We start from the raw sequence: 23625 nt of genomic DNA on the forward strand, positions 1-23625 counted from the left end.
GAAGTCATAAGTTTTAGCGTATTAAAAATTATTAAATTTTCATTTTATAAATCGTTTGTGTGGTGTGCTTATAAGTTTTAATTTGTTCTACAATTTTTAATTTTTTCAAATTGGTTTACTTCCTTAGTTATTTCAAACAATTTGTTTTTCTAGGTTTCAAATCTTGGAACTATGTGCTATAGTAAAAATGAGTTTACGATTTAAAATATGTAAGCTTAATAACAATCGTTCAAAATAAGACAGAACTGTATATCCTCCGATTCGCAGTCTGGTATGCTATCTACTAAGCCTCGTACAGCCCAATAATAATGGTAAAATTGAAATAATGATTGACTAAATACGTAACAAAAACAGCATAAATGCTTACAGAAAGCTGACTGTATTTTGGTAAAAGGTTTTAGTGCTAGTTTTAGCAGTTATAAAACTATTTGTGCAGTATTGATATCTCAAACTGAACGCGCCATGTAGATAAACGGCCAGGGAAAAGATCCTCAAAATTCAGGCACAGCCACCTCTAATTTAAAATTACCTATCATATAGAGAACACCAATCAATATCACCCATCGCCTCTTCTGCGGTTACTCTTAAACGGATGGCGGAATCGACTGTTATACTTATAACGACTTTGTAGCCAAAAGTACAGGAAGCGATCAGTAAGCAGCCCGTGTAGGAAGTTATTTAAGATACTTTGAAAAGTGCTTGTAAAAGCTATTAAGGCGTCGTATGGATAACAAAGAAAAGTGTTTTAAGTTGTAAACTGTGGAGAAACATACAGAATTCAAAACATTTTGCTACCGACTCATATTTTCACAATTACAAACAAATAATTTCTTTTTTTAAGTATTTTATTTGCAGTACAATATACAGTTTTTATTTAATTATAAGCGACTAATTATGACACAGTAGTAAATGTAACCAATAAAAGGCACGAAAAACTCGTCGTATTTCTGAAACTATAGAATCACCATTCTGCTTCCTCTGCAATAACTTAGAAAAAACAAATCTTAAATGACCTGAACAGATCTCTTGGAAGAAGAGTTGGCACTCTAAATATACATGTGTGTATAGTAAATAAATAGCTTAAAAATACTAGCATTTTGTACATAATTATTCTTGGTACGCACTTCAAACCCATTTTTAACAGTCGGGTACAAATGATGCCACCTATCATATTTGACTTACTATAAAAGAAATAAACGAATGATTCTTTCTGTGCTATACATTCGGAGCAGTTTACAACTTTATGCCTGTTATAAGTTAATTTACTTTTTTTCAATTTACCATTTTATACTAGTTACAAGTGAACTGACTTTCCCGTTACCAGTTTAAACTAGTTCATGCTAGCTTACTTTCCTTTAATTTACTAGTTCATACCAGTTACAAGTTATTTTATCTTCCTGTAATTTACCAGTTTATATCAATTTCAAGTTAACTTACTTTCCTTTAATTTACCGGTTTCTATCAGTTATAAGTGAACTTACTTCATTTATCATTTTATATCGGTTACAAGTAAACATACTTTTCTTCAGTTTATTATTTTATATCAATTACAAGTTAACTTACTTTCCTTTAGTTTACCAGTTTATATCAATTACAAATTAAATTATTTTCCTTCACTTTATACCAGTTACAAGTTCACGTACTTTCCTTAAGACTAACTCCCATGAAGGCCGCATCCGAAATTCTGATTAATGGCAGAAAACAAACAGTCTTTGTTTATGTTTTGTATTCTAAGTTATTGTTCTAACGGCTATCAAGACTGCCAGAGATGGTTTCAAGAACAGTGAGTGTACATAAAATGATAACTTCAAAGGCGTTAAACTACTTTTGTTATCAGTGTGGAGAAACATCTACAAGTAAAGGGAAGGTGAAATGTTCTATGAAAATTCTCATGCTATTCAGTAGCTTATGGTAGAAAACCTACTACTAATGGGTTTGTTTCTTTGTGGTTAAGCACAAAGCTACACAGTGGGTTATCTGTGTCACGGGGTTGGAGGCGAGTAAGATGAACGTTAAAGGGGTACGTCACACTTTGCTCTGTCTTCTTTTCTTATGAATGTTTTTTTCCCTCAATACCACACTTCAGACTATATTCCCATGGCTGTCCTTAATTTTGAACTGATAGACTAGAGAGAAGGTTACTAGTCAACTGCATACACAGCCAGTTCTTGGGCAAATAATAAAATTTGTCCGTCACCATTATAGTGCACCCATAGCTCAAAAGTATGGAGTGTATTTCTGAGACAGCACGAGTTGCGAACCATAAATTATTAGGTTTACGGTCCGAAGAAATTAAGTACTAGAATACTTCCGTGAATTATTGTAAATGGATGTGTTCTTAAACTGTAATTAGTCCTTTCAGTGAGAGATGTTGATGTTTATGTCTGATGAAACGGTGGAGAAGTTACACACGAACTCCCAGTTTCTCAGACGTGCCTGTACTGCTTGAACTAGTTGGTCCTTCCAACGATAAATCCTGCGGTCCACCACGGACGTCGTGTTGACACAGTCGTTTCCTCCGAACTCACAGATTCGGTAGTGATGTAGAAATCCAATGTCCGAGGGAATGTTGACCATGGCCCGACCTGGGAGAAATTCCCACACGAAATGGTTACCCATTTCTACCACTCGTTCTGGAAGCATGATACACTTGGAGCGCTGCTTGTGAGGGTGAAACTTCAGTTTCCGAGTAGTTCTTTCTAGCGTTACCAATGGAAGAGGCAGACTTTTGGACTTAGGATCTTTAGGCCACGGAAGATAAAAGAAAGAGTTTTGGAAAGAATAAGCACCTGTTTTCAGAGGTTTGTTTTTAGTAAGAACTTCCAGCATTTCGGTGAGGGATTCGCTCTTGTGAGGAACAATGAATTCATCAAAATCGATCATTAAGACGAACCGAAACCTATACATCGTTCTGTACAAACAGTCGTTTAGAGCAGCGAACAAGCCCTCTGTCCGGATCTCCTTCTGGGACAACATGTCTAGTTTCCAAGGAAGAACAGTCATAATTCCGTTTGCCATATATTGTCGCATAACACACGCAACGTCACGACCGATTGTGTTATTATATAAAATATAATGTTCAGCGCCAAAAATCCTGTTTAATTCAATAAATTCGATAAAGTTCAACAGTTTGTTGTAACTGTAATGCATGGGCTTCACACAAACTGCTATTCCGTGAGAGGAAGTGGAGTTTCTTTTATTGTTATGTACAACCAGCCAGTTCGTAGTTTCAGCGTTTTCTGAACTAATTATGGACACCCTTTCTGGCAATGCGGAAAGACCATTACTTAACGGACACAGCACAAAATAAGCACTGTACTTCAAGTTCCAGTTTTCTTGTATTAACTTGTTAAATGCATGAACAGTTTTGGGAGGATAACCATCTGTAAACCAAAACTTACATATTACTTTATCCGCTGTTCGCGTTCGTGCGGCTGCGATTACTCGAACTAAACGAACTCTTCGAGTATCTAAATAGGCTGAGAAAACAAAGAATTTATCTTTCGTACCCCTAACCGGTTGCCAGTGGTCGACAAGTTTACTCCCAGGTAATTCTTCATCCTCTGCCATAAAATCTTGTTGAGAATCATAGTATAGATTCACAACGACGTCCAAATCTTCCTGTACAGTATCAGTTATGACTCGTGCAAGCTCTCGTGCCAGGTGAGAGGGCAGCACTATCTCTTTATTCATGTCTTTCTTCCACCTCAGCCTTTCAAACAAGCTAAATTCCGTGGAGGAGTTCTCTTCAACGAAAAATATTTCGGTAAAGAGAATACTAAGAAAAAAAAGCATAAACATCAAAACAAAGTAAAATGACTTGTTTCTCCTATCGTTTATACGACTGATACCCGCCATTTTGTCTAAATGAATCCTTCTCCGAACAGGCATATTTCAAAATGTTGGTAACAAACAAGGTTTCAAAGTCTCCACGTCACTTCTTGTCAAAATGTTGGTAACAAACAAGGCTTCAAAGTCTCCACTACGCTTCTTGTCAAAGTGTAGTTAACAAACCAGGTTTCATAGTCTCCACGCCACTTCTTGTCAAAGTGTTGGAAACAAACAAGGCTTCAAAGTCTCCACTACACTTCTTGTCAAAGTGTTGGTAACAAACAAGGCTTCATAGTCTCCACGCCACTTCTTGTCAAAGTGTTGGTAACAAACAAGGCTTCATAGTCTCCACTACACTTCTTGTCAAGTGTGGTAACAAACAAGGCTTCAAAGTCTCCACTACACTTCTTGTGTGTACAGAAAATAAATCGTCAGGAGGTGCTTCTAATGCAAAACTACATCTCAAAATCTTTGTTTCTTTTACTGTCTCTAAACCACTTTCTTCTCAGTCAGATTGTAGAACCTGAAAAGGACACATATATGTTTATACGAACAAAATTATTTGATTTCAAAACCAATGTATTTCAGACAACAATAACAGGTCTAATTATAACGAAGTAACTTTAAAAATAAAGGATTTCTGTGTTTCGGAGCTGGCTAACCGGATTCGAATCTGTGCGACATCACGAAATATTCCTCTCACTTGACATCTTGAATGCGTTACAAAAGTGACAGTTAATTCCTCAAGGTTGTTGGTAGCGTGTTGCTGATTAACTGTTTTGCTTCTGGTCAACAATTCGAAACAATAAAAAAGGTTTTAATCAATAAAACATGACTATCGTTAAGAAAAGAGTAATAAGCTACAAAAACTTTTAACACCTTAGCAGTGGTAGGTACAATGAATAAATTGGAATGGCTGTTGACACAAAATGGAAACCGAATGAACTTACTGGGAGCAGTAAGATACTAGTGAGCTGGCGAGATATTTCTGGGTTTTCTTATTAGAAAAGTTCGATTTTGTACACAAGCGTTACATTGTAATAAGTAGAATATGTTGTTGTCGTTCCCTTTTTCGAAAGTTTTATGTAAGTATTGCTCCCAGTGGTTCAGTGGTAAATCTCGAGGCTTATAATGCTAAAAATTGGAATTCGATACTCAATGTGGGAAGATAACCTCTTGTGAAGATTTGTGCTTAACAAGAAACGAACAGCAGGCACATAATGTTTTTTCAGATGGAAGGCTTGTAACTCCGTGTTGTTAGCAAGCCACTTAAACACCAGAAAATTATAGTTTAAAACTGTTGTTAACAGTGTATTGCACATGCTCAAGAACAGAGAACCAGCACACGCTATCATGAAGCATGCTCCTTATCAACAGATAGCTTGTTTTGTTGAGTGTGTGTTTTCTTTTAGCAAAGCCACAAAGGCTATCTGCTCAGCCCACCGAGGGGAATCGAACCCCTGATTTTAGCGTTGTAAATCCGGAGACATGCCGCTGTACTAGCGGGGGACTTGTTTTGTTGAATTTTGCATAAACCTACACAAGGCCTATCTGCGTTAGCTGTCCCTAATGTTTCAGTGATAGAACAGATGGAGGGCAGCTAGTCAACATCACCCACCACTAACTCCTTGGCTATTACTGTAGAATTGAGTAGTGGAATTTGACCTTTACCCTTTTAGTGTATCCATAGAAAATGTTGATTGAGTTGACATGTATAAAATAAGAATACAGTATACAGAGCTCGGGCAACTTATTAACACTTTTTAACTCAAGTTTTAAGATGAATTACTGATAAATATAAACATAACCCTTACTGTGAACCACGTGTTGATCCCATCTGCCTGATTGGAAAACAATGTTAATGTTTCACATGATTTATTATTATCCAACATGTGCTGAACTCTTCATAACCAATAGTAAAGAGCAAATAAACGCTCTAAAGTGATTTGATATGTTAAACCTTATTAGCATCTTAAGTGGCATACGGAATAAACGTCTATTTCAGGAACCACGTGACGACACATGGGCTACATGGCTAGGTAAGGAACTCTGTGACGATACATGGGTTAAATGGCTAGGTCACGAACTCTGTGACGACACATTAGCTAAACGGTCAAGTCAGAAACCCCATGACGACACACGGTATAAATGGACAGGTCAATAATCCTGGGGCTACACACGGGCTAAATGGACTGATCATGAACCCCGTGATGACACACTGGCTAACCGGGCAGATCAGGAACCCTGTGGTGACACACGAGTTAAACGGCCAGGTCAGGAACCCAGTGACGACATACAGGTTAAATATACAGGTTATGAACCCCTCAGTTAAGGCATAGTTATATTTAATTTAGAATTTTGACATGAAGGAATTATTCAGCAGCATCCAGCTACTCTTAACATAATAATGGTTTTACATTTTAACGCCCCCACCCACGCACAGCTGATAGTTGAAGTGTGTTCAGTCATCTACTACACTGCAAGACAAAATCTAGGCCCTCTCTTAATGTGGGTAAATATATAAACACACTGGCTGACAACTTTATTAGAAACTATACTTAATAATGGGCTGGGCTACTTTTTGCCATAATAACAGCCATAGAATGATGTGGTGTATAATCCATAAGATGTTAGAGGGCGTTCTGAGGAGTTTTCCTCCATTCAGTCATTACTAGTGTATCATCCTTACCGCATTCAAAGCATGTTTTCTGGATAGTAACGAAATCTAGCGACTCATTCAATGACCCCCTACTGCCAGAATCCATTACTTGTTGCAATGTTCTTCATGAGGTACAACTGAAGATAAATGTGGATCGCCATGTACTGATTCTTTCTGATGACAGTTGGACTTTATCATCCTGTCATTACGTGTTTGCGGCCATAATTTGCTCTCGCAGCAGACACATTAATCTCTTTTTTTACACTGATGATAAATTGGAATGACCAATGGCTTGGAGCAGTCTGTCAATGAAACTTCCTTGAACAACGACACATGTTAGACAGACACCCAACATCCCGTTCCTCTTTTGAGCGCTGGATATTTTTACTTTTCCACATATCTGTTATTACTGTAAACGCAAGTGTACTAGTCATGCACAGGGATCACCTAACACACCTAAGCCTAAAATGGTATATAGGTCCTATTAATGTGGTCAGCAAGTGTAGAGGTATCGGTCGTAGAATTTTCGCGCAAGGCTACACAGGGACTATTTGCGCATAACTGTTATTAATTTTAAACTTATGAAGTGCAAGTAAGGTATTTAATTAACATCACTTGGACAACTTTGTGTGATTGACCGTCTCTTTTTTTAACGACCCTCGACCCCTAAAGTGCAGAAAGCAGTTTTGTGGCAGAGAAAGGCGAACCACGAATCCACGGACTTACAGACTGTCCAGTTATGCTAGCCTCTAGATCAGTCTCATTCATCTCTCTATCTCCAGAGATAGATACAAGTCATCAGTCAGTATACTCGCGTTATCATGTAAGTCATAAATTGGGTTTGAAAAACACATCTTTGGAACAAGACCTACCTGAGGTCTAAAATTTCTCATTTTATTCTGATAAAAATTAAACTGTACAACAATCTTTAACAATAGTGTTCCTTCAATTATTTTTAGGGCCAGGCATGGCCAGGTGGTTAGGGTCCTCAACTCGTAATCTTAGGGTTGCATGTTCGAATTCCTCGCCCTTTCAGCTCTAGGGCGTTATAATGTATGGTCAATCCCACTATTAATTAGTAAAAGAGTAGCCCAAGAATCGGCGGTGGGTGGTAATGACTAGCTGCCTTCCCTCAAGCCTTACACTGCTAAATTAGGGACGGCTAGAGCAGATAGCCTTTGTGTAGCTTTGTGCGAAATTAAAAAAAACAAACAAACAATTTTTTTTGGAGAGGGAGTGATTATGTATTGTACTGGAGCTATTAATATTTTCCTATTTTCAATTATCATTTCTAATGCTTGCTGACCAAAGAAGAAACAAAATTTGTTTTATGCTGTTACAAAATATGTATGTAGTTAATAAAGACATAATTCAGAGAGGTTACATCACCTTCCTGATGAGAAAGTTAGTCTACATCTACTGAGCACACACAACTTAAAACCAGCTTTAACAACAAACATCTCATCAGAATGTTCAACATTGTCTGTATACAAAGTCCAAAAATTATTTTTTTGTTGGATGTAAGGAGCTATAGGGAATGTTAAAGGCGCATTTTTTTGAGTAGGCTCAGCCCCAGCAAGCCCCCTTCACCGACCCCAATCCCTGTATAATATATATACCCGAGAAGAAACTTTATTAAATATGAACATAAAGTTTCAAGTACTTCGACGACAAGTATAATGCGGTAAAAGAATCATGTAAATAGATAATTAGTTTTGCGATGGCCAGAAAGATAAATTGATTACTATTATATGAGTGCATGCAGCCCTCGAACACCTATTTTTAGTATTATAAGCCTTCAAACTAATCATTAAGCCGTCGTGGGTGGGAAGAGCTAACATAAAGGAAACATTTCTATAAATGTAAAAACAACTGGTTTGGGTTGAGAAAATTTTCTCAGCCGTTTATACATATATATTTTTCTCTACAAGTGGGTTTTCTCGTCATTACTGATTAAAGGAAACATTTCGTAGTCGAAAATTTAAACTTGTAAATAAGTGACATTTTTCGTCCAATAAAATTAGGTATTTTCAAGCACTAAACATTAACCACCTGTATCTTATTACTGTGTCAGTCAATAGAACTACAGTGATGGTCTGAAAAAACTAACCTCTCACTGGTAGAACAACGTTAAGTTTGATGAACTTACAACACTAATATTCGAGGTTCGATTCCCCGCTATGGACACAGCCGATAGTCCAATATAGGTGGCTACACTCTAAATTCAAACAAACAAACAGATGAGCCAAACATTATATTATTATTTCAAGATCACCCTTTAACCTTTAGTTTTGTATGTGTGACGTCTCCACATTCAAATAAACGTATTGAAATATATGTCGGGGGGCCGAATCTTCACCAAATCTACAGGCCCGACATGGCTAGATGGATAAGGCACTCGACTCATAATCTGAGGTACGCGGGTTCGAACCCTCGTCATACCAAACATGTTCGCCCTTTCAGCCGTGGGGGCGTTATAAAGTTACGGTCAATCCCACTATTCATTAGCAAAAGAATAGCCCTAGAGTTGGCGGTGGGCGGAGATGACTAGCTGCCATTACTCCAGTCTTACACTGCTAAATTAGAGACGGCTAGCGCAGATAGCCCTTGTGTAGGTCTGCGCAAAATTCAAAACAAACAAACCAAATCAAGTACTACATTGCATATACAAACTAAGTCTCGGAGTAGAGTTATAGACCTCAACTAAACCTTAATGCTTAACTTGTTACTGAAAATGTTATAAACAAGAAAGATAACAAGAAAGTACATTAAACCTATGTTTTTGGATCGAACTCGACGAGATCTGTTCAAATATTATCTCAAATTCTAATATTTAACACTGGCTTTCGTAAATATCTGAACTTTATGATACGAGTTACATTTTCTATTAAAATGTGTTGTTATAGTATCTTATATCTTCTTATTACAGTTAGCCTAAAACATCAACAAATGCTGTAATAAGTAGTAACAGTTACAATATATGCAAGCGAAAGGAAACAGGGCCGCCCAGGAGGAAGAGGGAAGCATCTGGTACACTTCACACCATCTTTCAAATAAAAACTGCCACCTAATATACAAATTATTGTTTAATAAAAGCTGAAAAAGAAGCTAGAAGCGGACCAGAAAAACAAATTTTGATTAAAAAAAAGGCCCTTAAAACACAAAACAGATTTAAACTACCTGATTGGAATTCGGAGAGGTTTGTTTGTTTTGAATTTCGCGCAAAGCTACATGAAGGCTATCTGTGCTAGCCGTCCCTAATTTAGCAGTGTAAGACAAGAGGGAAGGCAGCTAGTCATCACCACCCATCGCTAACTCTTGGGCTACTCTTTTACCAACGAATAGTGGAATTGATCGTAACATTATAACGCCCCCACGACTGAATGGGCGAGCATGTTTGGTCTAACCGGGATTCGAAACCGCGACCCTCGGATTACGTTTGGCCATGCCGGGCCTATTCGGAGAGGAACCAGCTCAGAGATAACATTTCTTGTGATGTTTATAAAGTTACATTTGTTTCACATCCAAAATATAACATAATTTGATTATCGTTATTGAATATGCTAATGAATCAATTTTCAAGACATTTCATACAGTATATACAAAACTATTTTGGAGAAGTCCCCACCTTTTTAACTGTGTCTTGGACCCCTTCAGACCTCTGGATAATTCTGTAAAAGTCTAAAGATGTATTGCAACATAAAGCTATGCGGAATATACTGTAAGATAGTTTTAACATACAGACACAAAGTGTCAATACTAAAAAAGGCGTCACGTAGAAGGCTGAAGATATCGTGTCCGGGGTCGATGGAAACTTCCACGAGCTCCGGAAAATGATTATTAAATTATGTTGGCTTCTTTCTCCTAATCAATTTATCTCCTGCCTTTTTCGGAGTCCTCTTCAGATCAGTGGGTATTGGGAAATGGCTCCGACCTCTCGGTGAGACTGGTCATGCGACAGACGGTTTTACAGAATATCTTCTAAAATAACTTAAGCCTAAATAACAATATTAGCCCGACCTCCAATAAACCTACTGACAATGAGGGGAGGACACTCTTTATTTACTGATTTTTTAAATTCGTATATTTATCTTCACATATCAGTTTCACGTAGCACGAGTTATTAAGCCATATTGATTAAAATGAATACTCTAGAAGGAGGATTGACACATAAGATGGTGCTGGTTGATGACAAATAAAGTTACAACAGTTTCCATGTGTGTATGGTCTTCAAAGTTGCTATCGTTAACAGTGAATGATTTCATAGGGCAGTTATAAGCTGACGTCAGCATGTGATAATACTCTTAAACGTTTTATCGGTGGAAAGTGAAGACAGGATGTCCGATTCGTTATTGTTTATATATATGTCACAAGCAATTGTAATATGTCATACCATTAGTCGAGCTGAGGGCACGGAGATACCTACTCCTAACTGCACTGCCTTCTCCCAACGTGTGGTGATCTCTTTCTATCCACTCCACGTTAGCGAGTAGTTCAAGAGAGGAAATACACAACAATGAAAAATTGTTAACAAATACGTTTACATAATAATAAAACACCACTTACTAGTCACTCTGATCTGATCTTAACCTCCATGACAGAGATGATCACGACTTCCCTGTTTCTCTACACTGCAGATTCACCTTTTTCCCTACACTGCACATGCTCATGTATCGATTATCTTATGGGTTAAGTCGCCTCTGCTCATGTCCACACACACACAAAGCATTGCATCTGGTCGTTTCGGGGGCTTACCGTTAGTGACTCAGTATTATAAAAGAGGAAGTTTAACGAGGGCTAGATTACAGAACTTTCAAAATGAGAGAACAGGAGTAAATAATAATATTATGGATGTCGAATTGACCAGTCGGTAGGGTAAAGAGATTCATAGAGTGAAGCAGCCTGCAACATAAAAATTAACAAATATTTACTGTCGAAATACCAACTGACAATCTTATTTGCGTGTCTATCTCTCGCGTTATTTCATGAGGAAATGTTTATTAAAGTTTTACGATTATTTATGGTATTTCCATTGCCTTCTGGAAATTTCTTTATCGTTGTGGTTTTTGCAAACTACAAAATGACGTAAAAACAAAGTTAGAATGAAGAATCGCTAAAAATAGCAATCCGTTAGGCTTAACACTTTTCAGGTGTGAGCTGTGCAAATAACAATGTCAATAATACAACTAAAATGAAGGATGGCTTATAACGTTAAAAATCGAGTTTCGATATTCGCAGTGGGCACAGCATCGATAGCCCATCGTGAAGTTTTCGTAAAAAACTGAATTAGACTTAGTAAAAAAACAATGGGTTAATTTCCAGAAGTATTTTAAGACGATTAATTTTTTTTTTACTTTCAACAGACTCGCGTTTTCTGATAACATGTTTGATAAATATGAAACAGATAAGTTTAAAATTAGCACGTTTGTTCTGAACGTAAGCAACATTATATATCGCAACAATACGAATATCATTTTATTTTTCACACATGTTAAAAGGGTACAAAACATATCGATTATGAATTACATATACGTTTCATGTAAAGTATTAATGAAATTAATATGCTATATTCATTACAAATTAAATAAACGTATCGGACCGTTCATTAAGAAATAACACGAAGCAAATCTATACGCGTGAGCAAACTAATCACACAGATTAGAAGTGACTGTTTCAAAATGTTAAAAAAACAAGAACCGATATTGGTTATAAAGTAAATAAAAACCAAACATTTAATTTTAAACATTTATTTTGACTAGGAGTCATACATGACACATTTACACGCATTATGTTTACACACAGTAATAATAATAATGGAATAAAAGTGCCATATAGTCGTCTAAAATGGCAGCATTTGTATTTCATACGAGACTAAACCTAAGCATGTGCAACTGGTTATCCCATTAACATATAATACACCAATCCAGCTTCTTAGATTAAACTGAAATATCGTAGTCATAATAGAAAATACGTCAGTCACGAATTCTGAGGTTATACGTTAACTAGGAAGTTTTCACAAACGTAAATTTGACTGACAAACACACACAAAAGGTTGTGTTTTTATACGATACTCCTAGGTTTTTATAAATTAGAAACTTGTATGATCTTGTGAAATATTTAATTATAAAAATCATAAAAACGTCTCTGCCTGCAAAAGTATTAAATATAATTATGATACGAACCTCCATAAGAACAACATATTATTGGGTGCTGAATTAAAGTTCTTTCGCAAAGCGTGTATAATTGTAAACTATACGGCTAGGCTGTCATTAAACTATTAACATAATTATCTTTTGATGTTGTTAAACCTTTGTACAAACTGATTCACTTACAACATCCAGTAGAATATACTTAACATAACTAACAACTTTTTACAATCCTTTAAAATGTAATTCTTTGTACTACACGTTTTTAATAACTAATGAAAGGCTTAGAAATCTCCAGTTATTTAAATCTACAAACCATTCTACTTCCATGTTTTAAAAAAGGTTATTTTCTCTTATAGGTACAGAAGGTAACACTGTTATTTGAGAATCCAATTCAAGCAATTAATAACTGATAGACTTATTATATTTAACTATTTATATTAAATATAATAACAAAACATAACAGCCATTCACTCCAGATAAACTGGAATATAGTTTGTCCAATATTTACCATCTTCAAAATGTACATAAAACTAAATTACAGTTTTAATCAAGAGTCCTAAAGAAACCATAATGGGAAAACATTAGACAAACTAAGTCCCAATTAACTTAGAGTAAATGATAGTTTTTATCCAGTTTTGCAAATGAAAAATATTTAAAACTAAAAACTGTAAACATATTCATTACAGTTTTCTTGAATCTTTTAATTGATAAAAGAGGGTGCATCACATACAGAAACATAAAACCTGAAACACAAATCAACCAAACAATAAACAACTATTTGAGGTAAATTTTTTTGGAACCAAAACTAAAAATCACGAGAAAAACACTGATGAATAGAACATTTAGAAAATTACACATTTATAGTGAGACATAAGCTTCTCTTCTCAGCTTTATTGGCAAACATCCTAATAAAAATCTAACTGAAAGTGAGCTTCCAGATGTAACTGTCTTGTGAAAGATACAAGATTTTAATAATATCTAACAAGGGAGAAATATTGGCAAAATGTTTGTCTGACAACCACTCCAAACTGTTGAAATATTTCAGTTTTAATGAAAATAAATCTTCAACAAATAAAACAAGTTCACATCACTTGTTAAAGTTCTGATAAAATAAATGGGTATTTCCCCTTCAACACCAAAATCACACAACTAACAACATACAATGCACATGTCTCTGCCACTATTTATCCCACTATTGTGGCTTTAGGTATATGTGATGTTGAAGTCTGTTCAACGTGAAGCGAGTAGTTATTATTACCTTTGTAACACCTGTAACTCACTAACTATGCTTAAGTTATGCTTTGTGTGTAAGTATCAAGAAGAAAACTAGTGAGTCCTATACTTATATCAACACAATGTTGGCAGACTGTACCAATACTCGTGGCCTTCTTGAATGAAGACTTGCATTTTACAATTATGACCAACCAACAGTACTTTGACTCTTTGTCCATTGGTAACATTTTTAATGAGTTATGTAAACTGTAGTGCAATATTTGTTGAAAATAACTTTACAATAAAGTTAGTACCATATAAATTAGTTTTATTTAATACACTTTTACAAAAATTGGTAAAAAAAGAACCAAAAATTTAGCTAATTTCTTTATGAGCAAAAATATATAAATTCACATAATTTCTCTATATATAAATCATTTCTTTTGAAAGTGAAAAATAACATCACTAGTGATTTCCTTGTTATTTGATTACAATACTTAAACAATCAGCTTTAACTATAACTTTCATGTTATTACACACACACACACACACACACACAAAAGTTTCAAACTCTGGTTGAATTTTTCATAGATCTTACACCAGAAGAATGTAGTTTTAACAAAAACATGATCTTAGACTCATTAAACCTGAATAAAACCATTTAGGAACTTTATGCTTTAGCCAACAATCATAAACACATACTATTAAACTTACCAATTCCATTACACAGCAAATACCTGTCTGAAAAAATGGTTAGGGCTATCTTACACATGCTTAGTTCTGCTAACCAAGAAAATAATATTAAGAGTGGCACACAAGTGTAACAAGTGATAGTTACCTTTCTTTAAAAACACCAACAGTGACACACAAGTGTAACAAGTGATAGTTACCTATCTTTAGAAACACCAACAGTGACACACAAGTGTAACAAGTGATAGTTACCTATCTTTAGAAACACCAACAGCGACATACAAGTGTAACAAGTGATAGTTTTGTTTCTTTAAAAACACCAGCACTGATATACAAATGTCACTATGCTGACACCCTGTTCCAGTTCTTTACAAGATAATTGATTTTGTTTCCATATGCACCAGGTCCTAAAATGTACTTTTGTTATTCTTGAGAAACCTATATAGTCAATATGACTACCATGTTTGATTTTCTTAACAAGAACACGAAACACCCAGATATGAGGAATAATTTTCTCTGTATCTCAATGATATGTTGATAATATTAAAACATTAATATTTATAAATATTACCATAGAAATACTATTTAAGGAATGTCTAAAATAATTTGAGAAATACATATCACAATGTACTTTTAAAATAGAACTTACTGAATGGTGAGAAGAAATAATAAAACTTAAAAAATGTGGCAGCTTAGAGTTGTTCTAGTTGATGCCATTATTAATTCTTTTAACATGCACACTTGCAACATAATTTGCCATTTGTGAAAAATATGACCTAACTATATAAATGACAAGTAAACTGAAGGATGTGTAATAAATAAATTAAAGAGACAAACACAGTCTGTTTATTAAATCCACAGAACTGGTAAAGAAGAGCAGATAACTAAAGCAAACAAAAGATTAAGTGAAAGAAACAAAGCTGTGCATGTACAATTAAGAGAAGTACAATGTTAAAATAATTCCATAATAAATTATTTAATGTGTAATCACTTAAACATTGTAATCCTTTTAATTTCATATGCTGGTTGAACAAATGTGTTCTTGTTGAAAATTAAATGACTGAACACACTGCAAAATCACTAATTATCTAAAGCTGGTCATTGTTCTTTAGATTCAGAAAGTATTAAACATTTACTCCATGAAAGCTATGCCTTCTAGTCTACTGTTCTAAATATGGAAACAAACAACAAGAACATTCTAATAATATTTTAAAGCATTCAAAAAAACAAATCAGTTTTGCTATTGCATTGGAAACTAGAATTTAGAGAGTACAACGAACATGTGAAAATAATTATATGAAAATTACACCCTTAAAGTCTACTTAGATACAAATGTATTAATCAGTAATGTGAAAAATGAATTTTATGAAAAACAATTTTTTTTATATTTTTAGTGTTAGTATAACCTTCAATACAACACTTAATAATTAAAATGCCAATAATAATAATATATTCATATTTATTAAATAATTTATTATTTAGACCTTAGAAAAAGGTAATAGCTTTTTAAATTTCCTAGTTTATTTTCAGAACTTTTATTTTTAATAAAATAACTACAAATAATTCCTGTTTCTGAAATTATGCAGGCACAGAAATTTATTTAATAGACTAGTTTTCATTTTGTACATTAAAGCAGAATATGAGAGGCCATTGAACATGCATGCACAAATATTCTAATTATTTTTGAACATAATTTGCTTATTGACAGTTCTTACCTAGAATATTCCCATTTATTTAGTCCACTAAATCATTTGGTAGTGGTCAAGTATAAGCATTATAATTTCTTCTTACACTTTGCACATATAATACCCACCTTGAGTAAAGTGTTTTGTTACAGCAAAGCCACATCGGGGTATCTGTGAGTACACCGAGGGGAATCGAACCCCTGATTTTAGCATTGCAAATCCACAGACTTACTGCTGTACCAGTGGGGGACTTGAGTAAAGTATTATACAAAATAGGATAAAGAGTAGACTTTTGTGTTTGTGTAAGGATATTCTAATGTTCCAGAAAAACAACAACTAGGTCTACAACTAGCTACATTTCTAGGACTGTATCATTCAGTATCTAGTCCAATAGCTACCACTTAAATTTTGGTGAGAATGGTAATAAAATAGCATGCAATACAGAAGATAAATGAAGGTGTTTTTTGAATACTTGGCCTTGGCAACAAAATGGAAGTTAGGTATACAGTAGAGCTACATTTATGCAGGGTGTTTGGAAAGTCACTGTGCACTTACATATTTAATAACAGACAAAACTCCACAGTGACTTTCCAAACACCTGTATAACCATCCAGAGAGGGCAATATAATTTTAAAATATATTTTATTAAGAATTTCAATAAGCATACTCATTTTTAATCACAGAATTCATTATACTGAAGTTGAAAAAATATATTATTTCCGTCTTTAGTGACATAGTAAAAAATTTTCAGGTCAACAGTGTAAAACAGTTGTACAAAAATATATGAAAAGATTTTTACAAAATTGTTACAGAAATACCTTTCTTGATGGGAATAGTTTGAAACATGTTTGCTAACACTTAGCCAGGGAACAACTTAGGGCAACACTGCAGCATGCTTATATTTATTTTTATTAGTATAGCAATAAACACAAACTGATATAAATGTCAATCACATGTTTGTGTCATTTTGACATGCAATATATTCTAACTTCTTCCATTTTATCACAGTTTGACATTTTATGTATTGTGGCATGTAATTTGAGCTAGATTGTTATGTGAAAGAAATTTCACTCATCTAATCATTCAAAATTTTGATGAAGTATATTCCACAGATATATAAATCTACCAAAATAATTATGATACCCCTGTACAATAAAATACAGGTCCCAGTTAAAAATAACTTTATGTTTCGACTTTAAAAAAAAAATTTAATTAATCCAAATCTATGGTCCCAGAAACAATTAATACATATTATAACATGTTTTACTATAAGCAAAATAAGTTCAATAACTTAGTAACTCTTAATAACTCTCAGACGTGTAGATTCCTGAAACCAAAAAATCAAGTGTTTGATACAGTTCATCAGATACACAAACTATCAGCTCCACTAGTATTTTAAACAAAGCACTCCATAAAAGTATATACACTATGAATATGATAGTTTTTACCTTTTAAAACTAAACAACAGTTAACAATCTTAAATTCCAAGAGCTCACTCATAAAAATACACACATCGTGAATGCCCTCACCACCTCGAAGGATCCTCGGAAGAGAATAAAGAGAAGTTGGTTTGGATATCTTCTTCCTGCAGTCCGGATTATGAATATGAACCAAAATAGTCCATTTTTTAGTAAGAAACTTGGAAGTTGGGACCTCCTACATTTATTTTGCTTTCTTGAGGAAGTTGTGAGAAAGGTGGCTCTTCGTATGCTTCATTCATGTCTGGACCACCTGGGTAACTATCATATGGACTTCTTGAATTATTGCCAGTACCAAATGACGCATCTGCATCTTGATAGTAACGTCGATAAGCAAGATATGCACATCCAGCCTAAAATATTAAGTAATCATTATTTTCAGTTACTAAATATAAAGTTGTTTCATTAGGATACAGTAACTTGTAAGGTCTTATACTGAAACAAACAATATTTAAACTGGTTTTAGTTGTGTTCATAATACATTTATTTAGTGCCAGCTATTTGGAACACAGTGCAAGTAAACTTCAATAGACTGGGTAAAAATAAACACAATTCTATATAGGACATTCATGCTTAGTTTCAGGCATTAAGACTGGACTTTAGGTTAAAACTAATTTGCTTCACACAAATTACCAGTGCTGAAAATGGAACCCGAGTGGTTTTGAATAACATGAAATAGCTATTTTAAAAAATCATTAACTGTCTTTCATAAAACTAAAACATTACACAAAAACTGATTAAATTAAATGAGGTAAAGCTTGTACTACTATAAATTTCACCTCATGAACTGTATCAAGAACATTCAATCTTGCTAATTTATTCAGTTACATCAATATTGTACGTTCAAGTTCTACCATAATTAACTACCAGATATTTTAAGACTTACCCATGAAAAGATAGAAAAAAAACTGAAAGCAATGGATGCCTTTGCATTTCCAACACCAAAACCTCCTATAGGGTTGATCGACTTACGCCACGCATCACACAAGTAGCAAAACCCAATAAAATACAAGAAGGACCAAAAAACCTAAATAAAATAATGTACGAATACTGTAACTGAAAGCAATAATAATACCAAATTAGGTTTTTTACCATAAAATAATAACAGAAAACATTTGAAACTGATTACTATGTTATGATAAATTCAAATTTTCTGTGAGAGTGTGTGTGTCGCTGTATAAACAATGCAGAATGTGTTATGGTGTGTATTCCTTTTGCAAGCTAGCAAATAATAATTACAATCATACTTGTCATAAGACACTACATTCATTATATCTACACACTCTTACAATTCTTAAGTGACTAAATAAAAATAATGTATTAAAAATGTAATACACTTAACACTGATGTCTTACAACACATATAACTGTGCTTATTCTTTACCAACTAACAAGTGGGGCATGTGCCACAACAACTGTCGTTGTAATAAATGGCTTGTATAAATAGTTAGAAATACTATGTTTTTTGTATCCCACACAGACTGAAGAGCTTTGGATTGAGTGAAACACATCATTAGAAATAGATATAATTAATATAACATGGTTAAACACTTATTATATACTTTTATAATTCTTGGAAATGCCTGAGAGACTAGATCAAAACAGCATAATACTTAAAAATGTAATAGGCTTAATACTAATATCTTATGACTAGCATAATTGTAATCATTTTTTGCCAAATTACAAGGGTCCAACACACAATAACACATTTTGTGTGAACAAACTTGTACAGTGATACACAAACACACACAGAAAGTTGATATTTATTGAAACACAAATAATCAGTGCATGTAAAAAAGAAAAGCTGTATTTGCTTTTAAGTCTTAGAGTTACTTTACTTCAATGTAAGTATCACATAGAATACATTAATATATACAAATACAGGACAGTATTTTAATATTACACACAAAAAACCTTTTTCCCAAACCTCAAAATTCTATTTAAAAAGGAAATACTCTTTCATCTTTATGGAAAGCTATTTTCTTAATAATGCACCCAGGTTAAAATTTATTTGTAGTATGCAAAACACCTGGAAAGTTCTCTACACATTCTCACTGATCTGTCATTTCAATAATTAACAAATTTAAGAAAACTTGTTCAATTAAAAACACTCAAACATTTATATAAAATGTTATAGCATTCATAGTAAGAATAGTTTAATCCATAAAAAAATATTTTATTATTCATTTCTAGTTTCTGTTAAACTTATTATACAAATACAGAAGAGATTATAAATTAATTATGCTACAGTAGTTGCTAATGTTCCTAATGTGAGCTAGAGAACCAAATATTACAAAGTTATGGTGGTACTAAGTTCAAGCTCAGTACAAACAAGACAATATTAAACAATTATTACTGCACAGACCTCTTACTTAAAAATGATCCAGGCAAATAAGTAAAGCTCACAAAAATATTTCTTCCTCATTACAAAAACTCCACTACATATGTAGAAATAAATTACATTTTGTGATAAAATATTCTACAAATGTGCACACATTTTTTTAAAAATATACCAAAAGTAATTAAAGTGAAACTCACCTGAAACTGCTAAATCACAAAGGACCAGTTGCTTACGAAGTCTGATGCTTGAGATAGTTTCAAACATTACTTCACCCACTAAAAATACAGTACTAGCTAAAAATGCAAATACACCTATGACAACTCCATAGTTGCATGCATGGATGTCACCGTTGAAAATACACTTCCCATTCACCCACCCTTCATCAGAAATACATCCAAAAACAACAACAGCAGAAAGCTAATAAAAAACAGAAAACAAAAATTAAATATTTTGTACACTAATACATATTGCAAGGAAAACATTAAGCAAATAACACTAATACTGTGTCAAAGGTATCATGAGAATGACAAGATATATAACACATCCAAAAGTATACTGTGTTCTGCTTTTCCAGGTTCATATAAGATGAAAAGTGTATCTACAAATTATTACAGTAATGTTTTTATATGTTCAGAACTCTTCATACAGATTATTATACTAACTCTTTTATAAATACAGAACTCTTCAAATGGATTATGAAGATTTAGGCTTTAAGAAACAAACCATACAACATGCATTACTGTCATCCACTTAAAAGGATCACACCTAGTCCACATCTCATCTAGCATCACTGTCATCCAATTATAGGATTATGTGTACACTGTTAATTCTGTGTCTGATGTAACATCACTCTTTCACAGCCTCATGCACTATTCAAACTTGAATAAACTTACAGTTGTCATTCTGATGAAGACCTCAATGATCAAGCACAAGGATTACACAGTATATTTTAACATATGTTAATAGATGTAATACATTACCAGAAATAGACCACTGCCAGAAATGTGTGGACTGGTTTGATTATCTTATCAGACCTTCATACTTGTCTGTTACTGAATTATAACATTCCTGTTTCTACAAGTATAACTTATAAAGATTAAAAATCCTCCTAAAGTGGTTAAGTTGCACTTTCACATTTTAACCAGTACAATATTTAATTTTAAAATGCATAGTTACAGATATTTATCATTGTGTTTAATCACACCATACACAAACATGTTAATGTCAAGTTATGTCTAACAGTTTGCACAAACAAGAACAGAATGGATAGAAAAGCTAATTAGTTTAAATGTAAGAGATGTGGTCAGATATACTGGAAATGTGGTGCAATACAATAATAAATTAATTAAACTATTTTACAAAAATTGGTAAATATATGAGTGGTCATTGCTTAATTAATTTACTCTAATCATGCCTAAAAGAACTTCAACTGCCATGATTATTGAGGATTCCCTCTTGTTTTATCAATGTGTGATCTCTAATGTACTTTCTTCCATCCCTAAACCCACACTTTACATCTCACAAAATAACTGAAACCCCTCTTAAATGTCTATGATTTCTAAGATTCACTACTTCTCACAGTAACTTATTCCATAAGTCAACCACTCTGTAAAAAACAATAAAACCATTTTAACTGAAGCATGTCTGTCTTTCCAAATCTTAAACCTGTGTCCTCTATTTCCATTATAGTCACCTTTTACTCTCTTAAAGAATAATAATGAAGTTTTCAAAAGCACTCATGTTTTGGGTCTTGTTCAAAAACCACTACAAGTTTTGTGTGTAATCCTGTGTGCTAACTTCTTAATGATAATCAGTTATATTCCCAACATAACACAAGCAGTCAGAGGTCTTTATCCATCTGATCCCTGAATAATCTTTAAAATTTCAATACCACCACATTATCCATTTTATGTAAGACCAAAACTGTACACAGTGCAGTGTTCAAACTGAGTTCAAACTGAAACCAAACTATTAATTTTTATTGATAAACAATTACATTTTTTGACATATAGATGCACCCTAAAACTATACTAGCATTACATTAGTTATTAGGATTCCCTCTTATTTTATCAATGTGTGATCTCTAATGTACTTTCTTCCATCCCTGAACCCACACTTTACATCTCACAAAATAATTGAAACCCCTCTTAAATATGGTTCCAAAGGCTTGAGTAACTAACCTTACTACCTATTACTATCCTTTTCTTTGGTATGCCCATTGTAATACTTTTCCATTTTCCAGAGTGAAAGTTTTTTTTTTCATGTGGAGTGATACTATAATAACCTTGAAACATTAAATCACATCACACATTTGCCATTTGTTAAATAACATAGTGCTAATTGCACTGCATCTTAAGACAAAACAAAATTCTAAGAGCTTATATAGTTAAAATATTGATAAATAAAGTATCCAGGTATGAGCTGTTTTGAATCTACTCACAAAAAAAACTCATTTTCTTTTCCATAGTTGATTTTCAAAACTCATTTCCCAGCAGTGTGTTCCAATTTGTTTTGTCAAATGATTATACAAGTTAAAAGAGCCATGAATAATGACAAGCCATACTACGTATGAAATTCACACTAAGATACAGAGTAAATGGGACAAGAAAATTAAAACTAAAAACTGGAATGACTACAGTCTTACTGGTTATGTCAGGCAACTTTAATCACATTACTGTTTGTTTCCATGTACATTTATATTGGATGTACAATTCAAATTACAATAACCTAAATATATTACATGAAACTTACTATATTTAATAAACGTCATTTGCTAAATATTTATTACTATTTCTACAGATCCAAACATATCATATTACTAGTTGTAATGCAACTTGTGTTATTAATATCAGTATTAAATGAAAAATATTAACCTTTCAGCTTTACCATTTGCTTACTGTGTTACTCATTTTTGGTTTCAGTAACATTTAAGTGCTACTTCAATTTGAGGCAGTCTTAAAAAACTTTAAAAAGCTACTTAAGTAACATGATGGTTGTTAACGTTGTTTCTACTAGTTTATTATAAAAATTATGTTAATATAATATGGTGTTCAATTTCGACAAACAATGGTTAGCGTTAAGCCTTGACCACTGTTAGTCGAATGCTAAAACTGATATGATCTTAAGTTTAAGGTTTACTTTTGAAACTGAAATAAATATATTGTTACCACATGTATTTTCAATTGCGTTAATTATTTCAGTTATAAAATTTCAACAGCAACTGTTCTTACCCAGCATAGTAGTCTTAATATAACTTGTGGCTTTTTGATGAATGATAAAGGATCAAACGATTCCCTCGGATTAACTCCCCCACGTCCTTCCATTTTGAAATCTAATAACCACCAACGTACGATAAGAACGAGAATGTTGGAATTGAAGGTTTGATTTTGCCTGTAGAAACTGTAATCTAGTTCACAAGTTTTTCTTAATAGCTCTCCTTAGTTCGTAAATATCAAGTTACTCGAGTCTACCAAAGATAACAACCGAAAATCAAATACTATCACTCCAACGTCATTTCCTGTATTTGAAACCATATTAATTAAGTAAAAGTTATAATTTTATAACTTTTATAACAGTTATAA

General features: G+C 33.5%; 2 protein-coding genes across 4 annotated transcripts; both read right to left on the reverse strand.

Moving 5' to 3' along the window:
* Positions 1–804: 804 nt before the first annotated feature.
* On the reverse strand, positions 805–11612 carry LOC143255023 (uncharacterized). 3 transcript variants are annotated; one of them, XM_076510037.1, is made up of 3 exons: positions 11057–11612; positions 8601–8708; positions 805–4354 (listed from the first exon to the last, which is right to left on the reverse strand). In XM_076510037.1, exon 3 carries the CDS (start codon positions 3889–3891, stop codon positions 2359–2361), a length of 1533 nt encoding a protein of 510 aa, XP_076366152.1. In that variant the 5' UTR covers positions 3892–4354; positions 8601–8708; positions 11057–11612; the 3' UTR covers positions 805–2358. The 3 variants fall into 3 exon arrangements, with proteins under 3 accessions (XP_076366152.1, XP_076366151.1, XP_076366153.1); XM_076510036.1 differs by lacking the exon at positions 8601–8708; XM_076510038.1 differs by lacking the exon at positions 8601–8708 and having other exon boundaries at positions 10884–11612.
* A 609-nt stretch (positions 11613–12221) lies between these two features.
* LOC143255024 (synaptogyrin-like) lies at positions 12222–23534 on the reverse strand. Its single transcript, XM_076510039.1, has 4 exons — positions 23275–23534; positions 20240–20461; positions 18591–18728; positions 12222–18057 (listed from the first exon to the last, which is right to left on the reverse strand). Exons 1-4 carry the CDS (start codon positions 23365–23367, stop codon positions 17854–17856), a joined length of 657 nt encoding a protein of 218 aa, XP_076366154.1. The 5' UTR covers positions 23368–23534; the 3' UTR covers positions 12222–17853.
* Between the last annotated feature and the right edge of the window lie 91 nt (positions 23535–23625).

The sequence above is a fragment of the Tachypleus tridentatus genome, chromosome 7 (assembly GCF_004210375.1).
Source record: "Tachypleus tridentatus isolate NWPU-2018 chromosome 7, ASM421037v1, whole genome shotgun sequence".
Taxonomy (NCBI): Eukaryota; Metazoa; Arthropoda; class Merostomata; order Xiphosura; family Limulidae; genus Tachypleus; species Tachypleus tridentatus.